This window comes from Pantherophis guttatus, chromosome 2 (genome assembly GCF_059756535.1).
Source record: "Pantherophis guttatus breed Tessera chromosome 2, ASM5975653v1, whole genome shotgun sequence".
NCBI lineage: Eukaryota > Metazoa > Chordata > Lepidosauria > Squamata > Colubridae > Pantherophis > Pantherophis guttatus.
The window spans coordinates 189305044-189322189 of NC_142064.1; the positions used below are offsets into that span (position 1 = coordinate 189305044).

General features: G+C 36.0%; 1 protein-coding gene across 15 annotated transcripts in view; it reads left to right on the forward strand.

Moving 5' to 3' along the window:
- The window catches only part of AFF4 (ALF transcription elongation factor 4), a 57147-nt gene that overhangs the window by 31765 nt on the left and 8236 nt on the right, over positions 1–17146 (forward strand). For 11 of the 15 annotated variants that reach the window (XM_034404691.2, XM_060688558.2, XM_087883635.1 and 8 more), the window contains 10 exons: positions 242–278; positions 1311–1359; positions 2402–2422; positions 3085–3139; positions 5338–5375; positions 5595–5757; positions 7765–8688; positions 11636–11724; positions 12826–13060; positions 16550–16647. In XM_034404691.2, coding sequence (XP_034260582.1) covers positions 242–278; positions 1311–1359; positions 2402–2422; positions 3085–3139; positions 5338–5375; positions 5595–5757; positions 7765–8688; positions 11636–11724; positions 12826–13060; positions 16550–16647 — 1709 coding nt within the window. The remainder of the gene's footprint in view (positions 1–241; positions 279–1310; positions 1360–2401; positions 2423–3084; positions 3140–5337; positions 5376–5594; positions 5758–7764; positions 8689–11635; positions 11725–12825; positions 13061–16549; positions 16648–17146) is intronic. The other 4 variants (XM_087883639.1, XM_087883640.1, XM_087883641.1 and 1 more) reach the window with 1 other exon arrangement.

Here is a 17146-nt window from a genome sequence, read left to right on the forward strand (position 1 = left end):
TTAATAATGACAATCTAGACTGCAAAGATTGGGTTTAGCATCAGTATTTCTGGTCCTAAATGCTATTGTAAGTCGAGGATTACCTGTACTTTTTCCATATACCAACTTTGCATTTATGATTACTTAAATTACACAATGTAATTGTGGACTGACAAATGTAAAAGCTGCATGATATTTGGTAGCTTAAATTTTTCTTCTTAATATGTTCTGTTAATAACATAACTTTTTCTGTTTTGTACAGGAAACTCAGCAATCTAATTTTGGCACTGGGGATCAAAGTAAGTACATGCTTAATCTTTCTATTGAATTATTCCTTTGTCTAATTTTGATGTTTTACATTCAGATTTCCTTTGGAATGCTGTTTTTTTAATATAAATAAACATTTAATACTGATCTGGTGGGACTTTCAGCAGAGGAAAGAACTGAATCACATAGCTCATGCATTCTTCCAGTCGTGGTTGTATACTTGCTTGTTTAATAGGACATAAGGTTAGAATATTTGACATCTTATGATTAATTTTGCATTTCCTTATATTTGCTCTGTAGCTAAATTTGAGAATTTTATGATATATTTTTGAATCTGATATATATTTGAAGCTATAGAAATGATTCATGAATCCTATAATATCTACAAATAAGAAAAATAAGCACCAGCAGAGCTGTCTTTACTTGCTTTTCTAACTGGGACAGAATTGAAAGCAGGCAACGTCTATGCCAGACCTTTGTGAGATAATTTTCCTGTTCTTTTACTTTCTGACATTGGAGTGATTCCAATTTTAAAACAAATTTCTTTTAAAAATGATTGTGTTAAACATAATTATAACTAGCATTCTAACTGGTATAACTGCATGCAATTTGAAATATCAGACTATTCTTCTATAACTTGGATGACTGATCTACTCCATGTATATAGTGTTCAATTGAGTGTCAGGGCTCGCAAACATTTTGCCTTCTTTCTTTATTTCTTACCAGGTTCCCCTCCATGCCATCTTTGGCCTGTATCTAACATTTTGCTAATATAGTAAGCTTGAATGTACTGTATTTTGCTCACATTGAAATCCTGAACGAGTGATGGTTGTTGCACATTTTATACAAAAGTGTCCCTTCATTCTCCCAGAAGCAGCACTCACTTTCCATGGTCTAAAATAAGCAGACCATCCATTTACAAAGTTTTTTTCTGAAATAATAAACTTGTCCAATCTTGCAATGTCAATCTGGGCCATTATAGTCTATAAAGTGTATAATTTAGTTAGTGCATATGTTTTCAGAGTTCACTTTTAACCATTACATTCTCCTTTTCTTCTGCTCAGAAAGATATAATCCTTCACTGAAAACCTCTAATGGCCACCAGTCTAAATCGTAAGTATGGCTATAATTTTGAGTGAATATAAACTAATTAGCAATGGTCATATTTATACAAATACTGTTTCAAGACACCTGTGTTTGCTACACTAAGATATACTTATTTCTAAATAATTCACTTCCTGTCCTAAAGAACAGAAATGGAGTCTGTCCTGGAGAGCAGGAAATGACTGGGGACCTAGGTTTCCATAATTTTTATTTTATTTAATAAATACATTTTTATTTATTGTAAAATTGCGTAATGCTCGATGCATATTCAGTTTACTTGGCAGCAATATGGAAATGTTTGGAATAGGATGTTTTTGATTTCCAGGCCAGCCTATTGCTTTGATGTTTGCTGGGAGTCTACGACTTATTGAATTGCCTTTTAGGCCGCTCGATACCTCCTTGCTCCTACTCCTTGTCTTCTTCTACATTTGTATGTGCAATCAAGGACATTCTCAAGTTGAGGCCTCCCAGTGCTTTGGCAATCCAAACAACTATAGAGTTGATATTTCCTATTTCTGCTCTAGACTTAGAACTGGACAGACAGTTTGAATACTTTATGGTTCAACATTTAAACAGCAATCTCAGACTTCCTCTCCAGGGTTTTTATAGTTTAAAGTATTATAGTATTACTGTAAGTGCAATGCAGTTGCAGTGATGATTCCATTTTTTCCCAGCTTTAACAGAAGAGCCCTTACCACATAAATATGGTGAGCAGGTTTCAGAGTCCTACTAAAACCTTACTTGTTTGTAGAGACAAACATCTCTTGGTCATCTCTAAAGTTATTTAGAAACATTCTCAAATGCTGCTTCTGATTATCCATGCCACATAGGAGAGTAAAGCAGGTAATTGGTGCCTTGTATTAAGAGCTTGAAACTGATATGTCTCATATGCAGTCTGCAGCAGTTACAATCCATTTCTTTACCTTTAGCATCTTTTCTGCTGCATGTGTAGAAGTCAAGTCTGAATGTAAATAAAATATGACTTGTGTAATTTTTACTTTGAAGTCTTTTAGCTTGAAAATGTTTAACCCGATTTCTGCTTCTATTCCAGATGTGACTCAAACCAGACCAAGTAAGATATTGTTTGTTATTGTTTATCATTTAATGTAATGTCTTAATTTTTTGAAAAATATGAATATTTTGTTCAGATTTAGTTATTGTAAAGCATTCAAATCCCAGGTCTTGAATTATCAGAGTAAAGAATGAAAATGAACTTTTAATTCAGTGAAATAACTTTTAATTCAGTTAAAATATTATAACAGTTCCTAAATTATAAATCTAAAAATAGGATTTAGCATGCTATCGACTGCATCAGTTTTTAGTTGGGATCTTTTGTAAAATTATCTATAGCCTCAGTGATGCTAGTTACTTATATTATAATTGCTGAAATAATCGTTATTACAGTCTCTGATCAATTTGTTCCTGATTTATTATTGTTTTTTAAATCTTGGTTAGATGTGGTCTGTTGCAGCATCTAGACATGATTGCAACATAGTTTATTTATGCTAGTTACCATGTTGTTTCTGAGTATGAAATTTTACAATTAATGCTTGCATTTTCAGAATAACTATTGGACTTTGTTAGCATTGTAAGTCCTTACTATCATTCTTGGAGTACTATTTCAGTTTAATAATAAAGGAAAATTGACAGTATCATGATATGGTATATCTGACAATATTTTTAACAAAATTGTTTCTTCCATCTCTCTCCCTCTCTCTCTCCCCTCCACCCCAGTGTTCTGATAAATGATTTGAAACTCAGCAGCAGTGAAGACAGTGATGGTGAACAGGTGATTATTACTATTAATTTCTGTTCTGCCTTTTTATTCCCAAATTGATGAGCCTTGTCATGTAATTAAAATAATGTAATATAAACACAAAAATGAAATTAATCCAAGGCAAGACAAAAATGAAAACAAAATTAAAGCTCAGTTTTAAATTGCAGCACAATTAAAATCTTTGTTCTAGAAAAACCTATTTAAATAATAACTTTATTGCTTATAAAAAAAAAGATAGTGAAGCTGTCACTGAGGCTCACTTTTATGCCTCAGTTGAAAAAGCTGTCATGTGGCTCCCCAGCCATGTCCTTAGTGGCAAATCTTTGAAATGGGACTTCAGTCCTGGACAGCTCATATGATGTGTTGGTATTCAGTTACCTTCAAGGACAATCACATGTGAAATGCATTAGTGTACTCTTAACTTAAGGTGAAAAACGTGGAACGGTAGTCCTTGATTTACAACCACAATTGAGCCCCAAATTTCCATTGCTAAACAAGCCAGTTGTTAAGTAAGTTGTACTCCATTTACAAACTCTTTTGCCACTGTCTTAAAGAGAATTAGGCTGTTGATAAGCAAATCTGGCTATCCCATTGACTTTACTTGTCAGAAGTTCCCTCAGAAGGTTGCAAATGACAATTCCAGGACTCTGGGATGCTGCAAGCCAGGGGAAGGTCACAAATCACGTCCACATGACCACAGGATGTTGCAAGTGTCATACAGCATATGTGAACCAGTTGCCAAGCACCCAAATTGTGTTCACATGATCGCAAGGGTGGTGTGTTGGTTGTAACTTTGAGGACAGCACTATTGTAACTTTGAACCATTGATAAAACAATGCCTGAAGGCTACCTGTACTGTAAACTACATCTCTAGCTAGACAAAGGTGTCCACTACAGGTAGTCCTCAATTTACAACAGTTCGTTTAGTGACCATTCAAAGTTAGAACACACTGAAAAAAAGCAACATTCTCAGGGTTCCAAGTAACACCCCCAATTGAATGGAGTTGTAGAGATATCTAGCCGTAACAACATTCTTCCCCCCCCCCACTCCCAATTTTCCACTGCACCAAGTGTGGTAGCCCTGAAGATCCAAAGAAAAAGATGGCCTCCAGGGCTGACACTTACAACTGTTGTTCACACTTATGACTACTGCAGCATCCCCATGGATGTGTGATCAAAATTCAGACGGTTGGCAACTGGCTCATATTTATGACAGTTGCAGTGAACCAAGATCATGTGATCACCTTTTGCGACCTTCTGACAAGCAAAATCAATGGGGAAGTCTGATTCATTTAACAACCGTGTTACTAACTACTAGTTACTAACTGGTGATTCGCTTAATAACTGTCAAAAAAAAGTCATAAAATGGGGCAAAACTCAATTAACAACTGTCTTGCTTAGCAACAGAAATTTTGGACTCAATTGTAGTCATAAATTGAGGACTACCTATACCGATTAAAGCATTTATTAAAGATTATCTATCTTGAATTCAGGAATAAATTAGAAATAGTAAGGCTGTGCAGTGCTTTAGGTTCTGTTGGAAAGGTGCTTCAATGTGCACTGAAGCATCAATTTAATCCCTGTCCAATGCATTAAAGCAACTTTGTCTTTATCCAGAAAGACTGATTTGCTGTAGGGAGACTTCCTGTCCAATCATAAAAACAGATGTCTCTGCTTTAGTGGGTCCCAAATAGGTGCTGTGTTCCTACCCCTGTGCTTTCCAAAGGACCTCTTTCTAACAGAATCAAAAGCATTGCACAGACCTGACAGGACACATAAACTATATCACTAGTGAAAAAATATCACAGTGGGCATTATAAAAAGCCTAGAGAAAATGTTTAATCAAGTGTTAAGAAAATAAAGTCAGTGGGAGGTTCCATGCCAGATAAATTAACTCAACTGGAAACATTACGCTGTTTCTATCATTTGCTTCATTTCAAGTAAAACTTTAAAAATTAAAAAGCAACACTGGGATTGTACTCTTAAGTATACTTACTTCAGGTACCAGTCATAGGAAGAAAAGCTAATATATAAATTTACACAGTGTGTAGTAGTATTTAAACTATGAGTTGACAATCTAATTTCAGATTATTTTCCTTAGTTTTCATTTATACAGATAATCTATCTTTATCCATGCCATAAAATACTAACAAAGCTATTATTACCATAATTATCATTGCACTAATCTGCATTTTTCCCTTTACTTACAGGATTTTGATAAGACAGTACCAAGAGGTACACCCGGAAGGTATGTAGATACAGTGTCTGGCAGTATACAGTTATATTAAAGTAATATGCATGGTAGTTGCATATAATCTACTTTTGAGAATTGGGTTTGAAATAATAGGCAGTGGAATTTTACCTGCAAATGCAGCCCTTTCCATGGTTGTTTAGTTACTCGTTTTAAAATCTACTTTTAGATTTTAAAACCTCTCAGCCTTTGTTCTCCATTCCCTTTTTCTCCTAGCAATTCTGAGCCTTCCCAGCATACAAGTGAAGGAGCAGATAATTCTAGGGATGACTCAAGCAGCCATAGTGGGTCTGAAAGCAGTTCGGGTTCAGACTCAGAAAGTGAAAGTAGTTCCAGCGATAGCGAGGCAAATGAGCCTTCTCAAAGTGCATCTCCTGAGGTAAGTTTTTTTTCTCTGCCTTTCAAATAGTGTTATGGCTGGCAACCATGACATTAATTGTCCTCAGATACTTTAATAAACAGCAATAGGTCTTTATGTTACAGCTTTGTGAAATCAATTAATTAGTTTATACAGATAATCTGTTTGCAATCAAAACTTTCTAACAGCAAGCATAGTCTGATGCCTGTTTAGCTTAAAACCAAAAAGCTACTGATGATTTCTATTTACTCTCAGGATTTCCAAAATTTGCAGAAGTAAATGTGTTCAATTTGTTCTGATTACCTTTTAAATTTTGTCAAATCTTACACACTGTAACTTAACATTTGTATGTTGAGAAAGCTAGAGGAATTCTTCTTGTTCCATGGAAATGGAATCCTCAAATTCACAACAAACACCAAAGGCAGGAATTCTTGGGTGAATTGATTAACTTGATACTTAAGATACAGGTAGTCCTTCGCTTAAATAATTTGTTCAAAGTTACAACAGTTCTGAAAAATGTGACTTATGACTGCACTTATGACCGTCGCATTTCCATGGTCACGTGTTCAAAATTTGGGTGCTTGGCAACTGGCATGTATTTATGACAGTTGCAGTATCCTGGGGTCATGTGATCATCATTTGCACCTTTCCCAGTTGGGTTCTGACAAGGAAAGTCAAAGAGGGAAGCTGATTTGTTTAACAGCCATGTGATTCACTTCACAACTGCAGTGATTCATTTAACAAATGTGGCAGAAGAGGTAAAAGGTAAAATCACGCATGACTCACTTAACACCACGTTGTTTAGCAGTGGAAATTCTGGTTCCAATTGTGGTCATAAGTCACGTACCACCTGTACAAAATGTCACATTGATAGCTATAAAGAAGGAAATAAGGTGGTGGGATATGGATGGCATTGATTTGATCAAACAACTGTCTATCCTCCAGAGGGAGAGTGGGTTAAAATGCATGTGCACACACCTTGACGATTTTAAAATGTCACCCTTGTAAAATTATGATACAGGGATATTCCAAAATAAAGGAAAGTAAAATATGTTTCCTTTTCCATTCTTCAGAATGATTGCCTTCCGGCTTGCTTATTTGTTTAAAATGTGCTAACTGTTATATGACATATCCAAGCTTCTGAAAATGTTATATTTTAAAAAATGTATTATAAGTAACAAAGCAAATGTTAAAACAGTAAACAAATACAGGTAGTCCTCAACTTATAACAGTTCATTTAATGACTGTTTAAAGTTACACTGGCACTGAAAAAAATTGATTTATGACTGTTTTTCACACTTAACAACCATTGCAACATCCCCATGGTCATGTGATCAAAATTCAGATGCTTGGCAACTGACTGGTATATTTACGACAGTTGCAGTGTCCCAGATCCCCTTTTGTGACCTTCTCACAAGCAGTCAGTGGGGAAGCCAAATTTACTTAACAACTATGTTGCTAACTTAACAACTGCAGTGATTCCCTTAACAGCTGTGGCAAGACAGGTTGTAAAATGGGGCAAAACTCACTTAACATCTGTTTTGCTTAGCAACAGGAATGTTGGGCTCAATTGTGGTTGTAAGTCGAGGACTACCTGTAGTCATGATTGACGCTGTCAAGAAACCAGATATCTGAATTGCACAACGAAGCTTCTGTATTGTGCTTGCTGAGCCCCTAGGAATAGCTCTCTTAACAGAGAGGATTGTGCTGCTGATTTGTGTCCTTTATTATTGTACCAGCCATTTTGGGTAACACTGAATCGGCTTGTTTGAAAAGAGCAGTGCTTCCTTCCAGGTTGATGATATGAATTGTGAGCTGAATTCTGTCATTCTGGTGCAGTTCTCTTGGTTGAGAAATCTAGCAAGCTGTGGCAGCCCTCCTCTCATTTCTAGATGATCCTCTTTTCAAATTTGGATGCAGTCACAGCCTTTGGGCCATAGGAGTGAAGTGAGCAAAATAATCCCTGTTTTTCCAGGCTGTATACATGCAGAATTTTGTCATTTGGGTTTTCCTCTTTTCTTTCTTTAGCCTGAGCCGCCTCCAACAAATAAGTGGCAGCTTGACAACTGGCTAAACAAGGTGAACCCACACAAAGTATCACCAGCTTCTTCTGTTGACAGTAACATCCCATCAACCCAAGGTTACAAAAAAGAAGGGAGAGATCAGAGCACAGGGGGAGGATATGCAGACCAAAGTGGATCAAAGGATTCCATATCCTCTACATCTGGGAGAGATTCAAAAAGTAGCCAGAAAGGATCGGAGAGCAATCGTGGTCGACAGAAGTCACCTGCTCAAAGTGATAGTGCGATCCAAAGGAGGACTGTAGGCAAGAAACAGCCCAAAAAAGCAGAGAAACCATCAGTAGAAGAGCCCAGAGGAGGCCTGAAGATAGAAAGTGAAACCCCCCTGGACATGGCAACAAACATACCCTCCAACAGACATAAAGCAGCCACAAAAGGCTCCAGAAAACCAAATATAAAAAAGGAGCCTAAACCATCCCCTCGGCCTATCACAGAGAAGAAGAAATGCAAGGTGGCAAACAAACCCGCTCAGAAATCTAAGGAATTCATTGAAACAGATACCTCCTCCTCTGATTCTGATGAGAATGAGAGCCTTCCTCCTTCATCGCAAACCCCCAAATATTCGGACAGCAATAGGACTCCTGTTAAACCCTCCATAGAGGAGGATGACAGTTTTTTACGGCAACGAATATTCTCTCCTATGGAAGAGAAGGAACTCCTTTCACCGCTCAGTGATCCTGATGAAAGATATCCCCTTATTGTGAAGATTGACTTGAGCCTCCTAACCAGAATACCAGGGAAGCCTTACAAAGAGACAGACCTATCAAAATCAGAGAGAAAAAATGTGTGTGAGAAACATCCAAGAGAACCCCAGAAAACAACTTCTGACAAAAGTTCCAACAAGGGCAGAAAAAAGCATAAATTATGTCAGGTCAGTTTTCATCATGAAGTGCTAAACTTGTGATCAGAACTGAACATTTAATAAAGTAGTTTTTAAAGTTGGTGGCTTTCATCCAGAGGTTATTTTGTGTTGATCTCCGCCTAACGTAACTCACAGGGTGTTGTGGAGGAAAATAGGAGGAGAGAGTCCTGTACCTGGAATTTCTAAAAATGATGTACAAACCAAATAAACAAATGTTAAGTGTTCACAAATAAGTACTGTTCTTTACAGCATAGATTGCACCTTTGATGCAAAGATCTTAAAGCCTTGGTTTTATATATAGATTTAGAGATAGAGATAGAGATAGAGATATATAGATATAGAAATAGATAGATAGATAGATAGATAGATAGATAGATAGATAGATAGATAGATAGATGGCAAGAATTGTAGCCATATTGACTGACTGTGGTCAATAAAAAGTGAGGTGTCATATTTGTTTAATTCATCAAATTAAGCAGTATTTCTTGTACTATAGTGATATATATGTATGTGTGTGTGTATATATAGGTACACACACACACACACATATATATACGCACACACATATATATATACTTTCATACACACACATACACCTATATATATACACATATATACTGTGTTTCTCCAAAAAGACAACCCACCTTGAAAAGAAGCCCTATCACGTTTTTGAGCGCATGTGATCAAATTAAGCCCCACTCACAAAATTAGCCCTAATTAAGACCCCACCCACCCTGGGGTGCAGAAGGTGAGGCGAGGCACACAGGTAAAAAATAAGCTAGGGTGAGAATGTGGGGGTGGAGCTGCCCTACTTACCAGGCCTCACCCATCCCAACACTTGCCTCGCCTTCTGTGGCCGCTTCTTCTGCGGCCTCTTGCCATCACACACACACATTGCCCCGGCCTCCGTTTCGCCTTCAGATGCCTGCCAGATCAATCCGGAGCTCTTGTTATCGGCTACAGATGCATTCCAGCAGGCATCTGAAGGCGAAACAGAGGCCGGGGTGATGTGTGTGAGTGGTGGCAAGTGGCCACAGAAGAAGTGGGCCAGCAGCAGGCTCCTGCTGGGCGAGGCTGTTGGTGCCACTGCCACAAGGTGAGTCAACAATTAGAACCCTCCAAAAAGACGGCCTCGGGGGTCAAAAGAAAATAAGACCCGCCCTTCTTTTTGAAGAAACACAGTACATATACATATTATACATATGTATATATATGTATGTATGTGCAGGATGGAATAATAGATTATGGACATAGTGTCTGTGGCTACATCAATAAAGATGGGCAATTTTGTTTCACTTTAAAAAATTGCATTAATTTTATTAAACTTAAAGAACATTGCAAATATTTTTTTAAATGTTTAGCAGTAGTATATAAATAACTAGGTGGTTTAGGGTAGATCGTAAGTTATTCTTTTTTCCTGTCTGCCATGCAACTTGACATTCCTTCGAGGTTTATTTTTTAAACTTATTTTGTTCTATTATATAATATATTTGTATAGTTATATTGCTATATAATTTTTATTACATTTTAATGAGAAGATATACTCAATGTTTTTAGATCTGATTTAATGCATTATTAATGGTTACAGTACTGTTTTGGTTTTGATGGGAAAAAGTCTTTTGAATCATACTGGGCCAATGTAATGGCTGCAAAGGCCAGGGGGAAAAATGCAGCTGCTTTAATGAGTTCCCCACAAATACCACATCAGCATCTCTTACTGCACTTTTTCCCTTTTGAAGCCAAAGCACTGCACAGCCCTACTAACTTAATAGCTTAATAATAAAAATATTCTTACATATTTTTGGAAATAGTATACCATGTTTCCCTGAAAATAAGACCCTGTCTTATATTTTTTTGAACCCTGAAATAAGCGCTTGGCCTTATTGCCATGCGCTCAAAAGCCCGATAGGGCTTATTATCAGGAGATGTCTTATTTTTTGGGAAACAGAAATTTCCATTTTTAGAAAATGCTGTTGTCAGCATAGCAAGAATTGTAGCCATATTGACAGTCTGTGACCAATAAAAAGTGAGGTGTCACATTTGTTTACATTCATCAAATTAAGCAGTATTTCTTGTACTATGGTATCATACAGCATCAATGTATGTTATTTACTTCTAATATTGTGAGAAGTATTATTTATAACAGTTATTTGTAAGGAATTGTGGGTAGTAGGCTGGTAAAAAATGGAAGGTAGGCTGGTAAAAATGGAAGAAATAGCAATGACTAAATTGGTTGATAGCTTCATAAAAGGCAGCTTGGCCCAAATGGGGAGAAATATGGGGGGAAACACTCATAGTTTTCAAAGACATTTTGCCTTAATATAATTGAAAATAAGGCTGGGAAATACCTTAATATAATTTCTAAGAATTTATATTTACCCTAGGGGAGCATTAAAATTACCTTCTTGAAATCTGAGGCATTTTTGCTGCCTTGGTTTGGCCCAGCTACACAACTGAGAACAGCTGTTTTGCCAAGATTGTTATCACTCATCAGGGTCTACGAGAACTTGCCACGGCCAACATGCCATGGCCAACTCACTGCGATTAACTTGCCATGGGCATCTCACTCCAACCAAATCACTGTGGGACAACTCACCAAGGCCAGCCATGGACAAGAGTTACAATAATATCAAGAAATAGTGGAATAGACTAATTAAAAAGTAATGCCAAAAGAGGGATAAAATGAAATATGAATGACAAAAATTAAAATAATTTTTGATTATTTTAAATAATTAAATAGAATTGTTGAGTTGACCTCTGCAGCAAGTTGACCATGGTGAGTTGTTCCACGGTGAATTGGCCGTGGCGAGTTACCTATGGCAAGTTGTCCCATTCCGCACTCATACCATCCTAACGTCACTGGCTTCTTTGAGAATTGTGGTGATTTATAAAAATCAGTATAGTTGAGATTATTAAACTTCGTCTTGGTTATTAACTCTCAAATCTTCTATCACAGAACGCAGAAGACAGCAGAGGCACTGAAAGCAAGAAAACTAAAGTGGAAGAAAAACCTTCTACAGCACACAAGACTTCTAGTAATAGAGAGTGAGTAACTTTTCCAACCTATAGTACACAAGTACATGATGTAAGCACATTCTTATGTATTCAGTTTCTAGTTTTCATTTCATCTAGGGATCAGGCAAATAATTTCTTGTTTAAAATTCAGTTGTATAGTATTATTTGAACAAGCACTGATGCCAAGTTTATGTTCTTACACATTTAATATTTCCATTGCAGTTTTTAAATCTTTGGGAGGTCGTGTTTAAGACATACTATTCCAAATATTGTACATCTTTCTAGATTAAAGAATACTTTATTTGGAGACTTCAAACAAAGTGATTCCAGCTGCTATGATGCCTCTAGAAGTTTCCATACCCTTTATTTTATTTTTTAATTTGTTTATTCTTATTTTTGAACTTCCTAATAGTCAAAGCTCTTGGGCAGTTTACAATATAACACATTAAAACAAAATCAATTTATGTAAAAACATCTGTACCACCTTTATATATTGATTATTACTTAATTTGATTTATATTTATTATAAAGTTTTTTTTTAAATGCTTTCTAAGCCTCTGCTGTTTTTCTGTTTCCTTACTATTTCACATTTGCATTCCCTTGTTTTATTCAACATACCTACTTCCATTTTGACTGTGACAGTTTTGATTAGATGAAAAGAAGTATTGCAGGCTAAAATATATTTATTTATATATTGGAGAAGAAAGGATTAGAGCAAGGATTAGGGAAGGTAGAATCTTTTTATGATTTTGGCATATTGTGGTTGCACAGTTAACAGTTGCACAGTTAGCCAGATCTTTAGACTGAATTTGGCATTTTTATCCACCTGTTGAATTCTTCCTAAGGACCTGGATAGGCAGATTTGTTATTTGATGCTGTTAAAGGTATCATTGCAGGATATAAACTGTTTCAAATAAACTTGCCTTTTGCAAATTTATATGACCTTGGGATATTCCAGCTATTCTTTTCCTCAACCTGAGATAACTGTGTTATTCTGTTTCTCAAATATAATAGTTTGATAAAATAAGTTCATTGCTTGGAAGCTGATTGTGCAAAAGCAAAAAATACCCTTTGCATATAATTAAGTACAACATCTTTAATTCTGTTTCCTATTTTATTTGGGGAGGACAGGTCTTCAAAGCAAAGCACTGTTAAAGAGAAGGATCTTCTCCCATCTCCAGACACAACCTCAGTTGTTGCAAAAGATCCAAAGCAAGAGCACGGATCTAGGAAAAGAACTATCAGTCAGTCTTCTTCCTTGAAATCAGGCAGTAATAGTAACAAGGATAATAGCAGCACTAAAAGTAGCTCATCTAAGCAAAAGAAGACAGAAGGAAAGGCTTCAAATAACACTAAAGAAACAAAGGTAAAAAATACTTCAATTAGTGATTATAACTTGTTTTTGGTGTCTTTAAATCTTGTGTGAAATTCAGCATACCGTATTTTTTGGAGTATAAGACACTCCGGACTATTAAGTTTTTAATTGATTTCGGTTTTAATTGGGTTGTTTTAAACTTAGGCCAAAATTATTTAATTGTTTTTTAAAATGCTTTTAAATTTTATATGCTATGTTTTATCCTGGCTGTACACCGCCCTGAGTCCCGCAGGAGAAGGGCGGTATAGAAATAAAATAAAATAAAATAAAATAATAAAATAAAATAAAATAAAATAAAATAAAATTAAAATAAAATAAAATAAAATAAAATAAAATAAAATAAAATAAAATAAAATAAAATAAAATAAAATAAAATAATAAAATAAAATAAAATAAAATAAAATAAAATAAAATAAAATAATAAAATAAAATAATAAAATAAAATAAAATAAAATAATAAAATAAAATAAAATAAAATAAAATAATAAAATAATAAAATAAAAATAATAAAATAATAAAATAAAATAAAATAAAATAATAAAATAAAATAAATAATAAAATAAAATAAATAAAATAATAAATAAATAAATAAAATAAATAATAAAATAAAATAAATAAAATAATAAATAATAAATAAAGACGCACCTACCTTTTTTTGAGAGAAAAACAAGATATACGCTAGTATATGGATATGGGAAATATTATGAAATTTTACCAGTTTGGAACTGTTTTAAGTTTTTTTCTTTGCATAGATTGGTATTGAAATCCGAATCAATTCAGCACGCAATATATTAGATGTAAAGCTTTTTCCTCCCTCTCTTTATTTTCCTTCAGGTAACATTTTAATTAAGTTAGTGAAATGCTTTTTAAATTCCAGCTAATTGTTGATTCTAGACAGAAATTTTACAACAAAAGGACACGAAGAAAATAAGACCATAAAACACCCACAATAACTCTGCCTCTGCCTCCCAGTTTGCCTCATTGCAGCAAACAGTCTGCTTTAGTTTCATTTTCAGCACAAGAAAAAAAAATCTGCCTCCCAGCAATTTGCCTGCTTGCAGCAAGCAGCGGAGGCCCGCATGGCAATAGGCAATGGCAATCCTTGCAGCCTGAAATAGCTGAGGGTCAGGAGGTTGATCCAACCAACAATAAACTGCTTGTGCTAATCAGTCTGTGCTTAGTTTAGTTTATTTGATTTGTATACCGCCCTACTCCCGAAGGACTCAGGGCGGTGAAGCTGAAATGGCCTGTTTTGTTGTTTGTTGCTTGCTGCAAGGAAGTAAATTGCTGGGAGGCAGAGGCCAAAGGGTGGGGGCCGGTGGGTGGGCGGAGCTACATTTGGAGTATAAAACGCACCCAAATTTTCACACTCTTTTGGGGGGGGGGAAGTGTGTCTTATACTCCAAAAAATACGGTATATAAACTTTATTTTTAAAAATGTCCTGCATTAAAACTTAGGCCTGCCATTAATCCTCTTCCTAATACCAGAGGCACTTAGTTGTCTTACACATCATGCCCCTCTTTGTAAAACAGGTATGTCCATGTGGTTTGGAACATTGCATCAATTGAGTCCCTAAATGTGTAAATGCCCAAGTAAATGCCTCTTCCCCAGGGGTGAAATGCTCCTGGTTTGGACCGGCTTGGGCGAGTAGGTCGCAATGGCGGTGGGCAGTTCGGAGAACCGGTAGCAAAAATCCCTGCCCCCGCTCCCCATGCCCCATGAGCCACGCGATCATCAGAGCCTTTTTTTTTCTTTTAAATGGCTCTGACCAGCCAAGCTCTGACCATCCCAGCTGAGTTGCCTGCTAATCAGGCAACTCAGCTTGGATCGCCAGAGCCATGTAAAAGAAAAAAACTTTTTTCCTTTTAAATGGCTCTGCCTGCTAATCGGTAGCAAAAATCCCTCCCCTTCCCCCCTTAGCTTGCTTACTTACATTGGTCGCAACGCCTTGCTGTAATCCCTGCAATCGATTACATCAGCAAGCAACTGAATCTCCCTGCCTGCAATCAAGCAGGCAGGGAATTGTGGACTTCAACTCCCAGAATTCCTCAGCCAGCAAAGCAAAGCTGGCTGAGGAATTCTGGGAGTTGAGTCTACAAGTCTTAAAGTTGCCAAGGTTGGAGACCCCTGTTCTATTGGGTAAGTTTTTTTTCCCCTTTGGGATCTTTAAAAAAATAGTTAATTGGGGGTTTTTTTTTAGTTGTTCTTTTTTTAGACCTAGCTGTTTAAAGTTTAGGAAGTTTTAAATTTAGTTGCTTTTATATAAAAATAAAAATAAATAAAAATAAAATAATATTTGTGCAGCTTTGTGAGATTTAGTGTGTTTCTGTAGTGTTTCACTCTAACTACAAAATCACACAAAATCTCACAAAGCTGTATGTGGAATTTTGTGTGTATAAAGTGTGAAAGTTGGTTTTTTGGGCTTTTTGTGGCTATGTGAGGTTCCTGCTTGTTGCAGGGGCCATTTTGGGTCTAGCACAGCTGCTTTTACATTGTGGGTGAGCCAGTTGTGTTGTGTTGTGTGTGTGTAAAGTGTGAAAGTTGGTTTTTTGGGCTTTTTGTGGCTGTGTGAGGTTCCTGCTTGTTGCAGGGGCCATTTTGGGTCTAGCACAGCTGTTTTTATATTGTGGGTGAGCCAGTTGTGTTGTGTTTTGTTTTGTAGGTTAAAAAAGGGCAAAGAAGTGACATTGACTTGGCCATGCCCACCTGACCAACAAGCCAGGCCCTTCCAGTCACCTTACCACCAAGCCCCGCCCACTAATTAAGCTCCACCCACAGAACCGGTAGCAAAAATGTTTAGATTTCACCCCTGCTCTTCCCTGAAGATGTTTGAGCTGAGTTTAAGATGTTGAGGAACAGATCAGATTGTGTAGATAATATTGAGAGCTGAGCTAATTGATATGATCCCAATTAATGTTGGCATTCCTAAATAAGCTTATATTTTTACAGCAGGGAAATAGTTGAATATTTAATCCAAGGATATACAGATGGCCAAACATATTGGTAGCCATCCACTTCCCATCCCCTCACCCATCCCAACTTGCTAAGAAATAAATTCAAGCATGCAGAATATGATTTTGTCCATTTTGCAAATTCTACTACTATTTTTTAGATGAAAAGCTCTGTTGGGGGAAAAAAAGTTAAATGGGATGAAGCCTATTTTTTGTCAAATATTTGCTGCATAGCCTAGCTCAACGTAAGTTAGTATACCATTACAGAGCCAAAAAAGCTTTATAATTGAAGTATTAAATGATGCAAAATAATTACTGTATTAACAATATTCATGCAAATTATAATAGCATAATTATTAAAATTCCATCTGCTTTCTGTTTTGAATTTATTATTATGGTTAACACCTTTGTTTGTCAAGTTAGATTTGTGGCAAACATCTGGGTTGCATTTAACTAGCCTGAACTTGGCAATTGCAAAGCCTCTCCTTCCAAACATGTTTTAATTAACTGTATTCTGTTTTTTCCAAGGAAAAGGTTTTAAATAATTCTTCTAATTGTCCTTCTGCCTCCGTCACAAGTTCCGATAGTTCAAAGTCCCGAAGAGCAAAGCTAGTATTTGATGACAGGTGAGAACAAAGATGAAAACCAGGTGCATGGTTTTGTTGCTAGAATTCTGCAGAAATGTTTGGGTATAGTTCATATTAATTTTTTTTCATAAACTATACTGTAATTTGATAAAAGTTATAGAAGGATCTATGGTAAACAAAAATCAAAAAGAATCTGCCAGCACTTTTTAAGATGAACACATTTTATAACCATTCATGAGCATTCATCTGTAGTAGAATGTCCTGAGAGTTAAAATGCTCTGTTGTTGTTTTATGCTTGTTCTGAGTCCTGTTATCAGATTTGTTCTATTAATTAATTTGTTCCATTAACAGGTCTGACCTGTTTGTGCTACAAAAAATCCAGAGGGGCATTCCAGTTTTGTAGTGCTACATTTTTGGGGTGCCAATATAATAAAATACTGTTGCTTTCTTATATTTTAAAAATTGCTGATGAATAAGGTTGTTCACAGAAGCTGAACAGTATTTTGAACTGACTTTCCAGTCTACGATACATCTATGG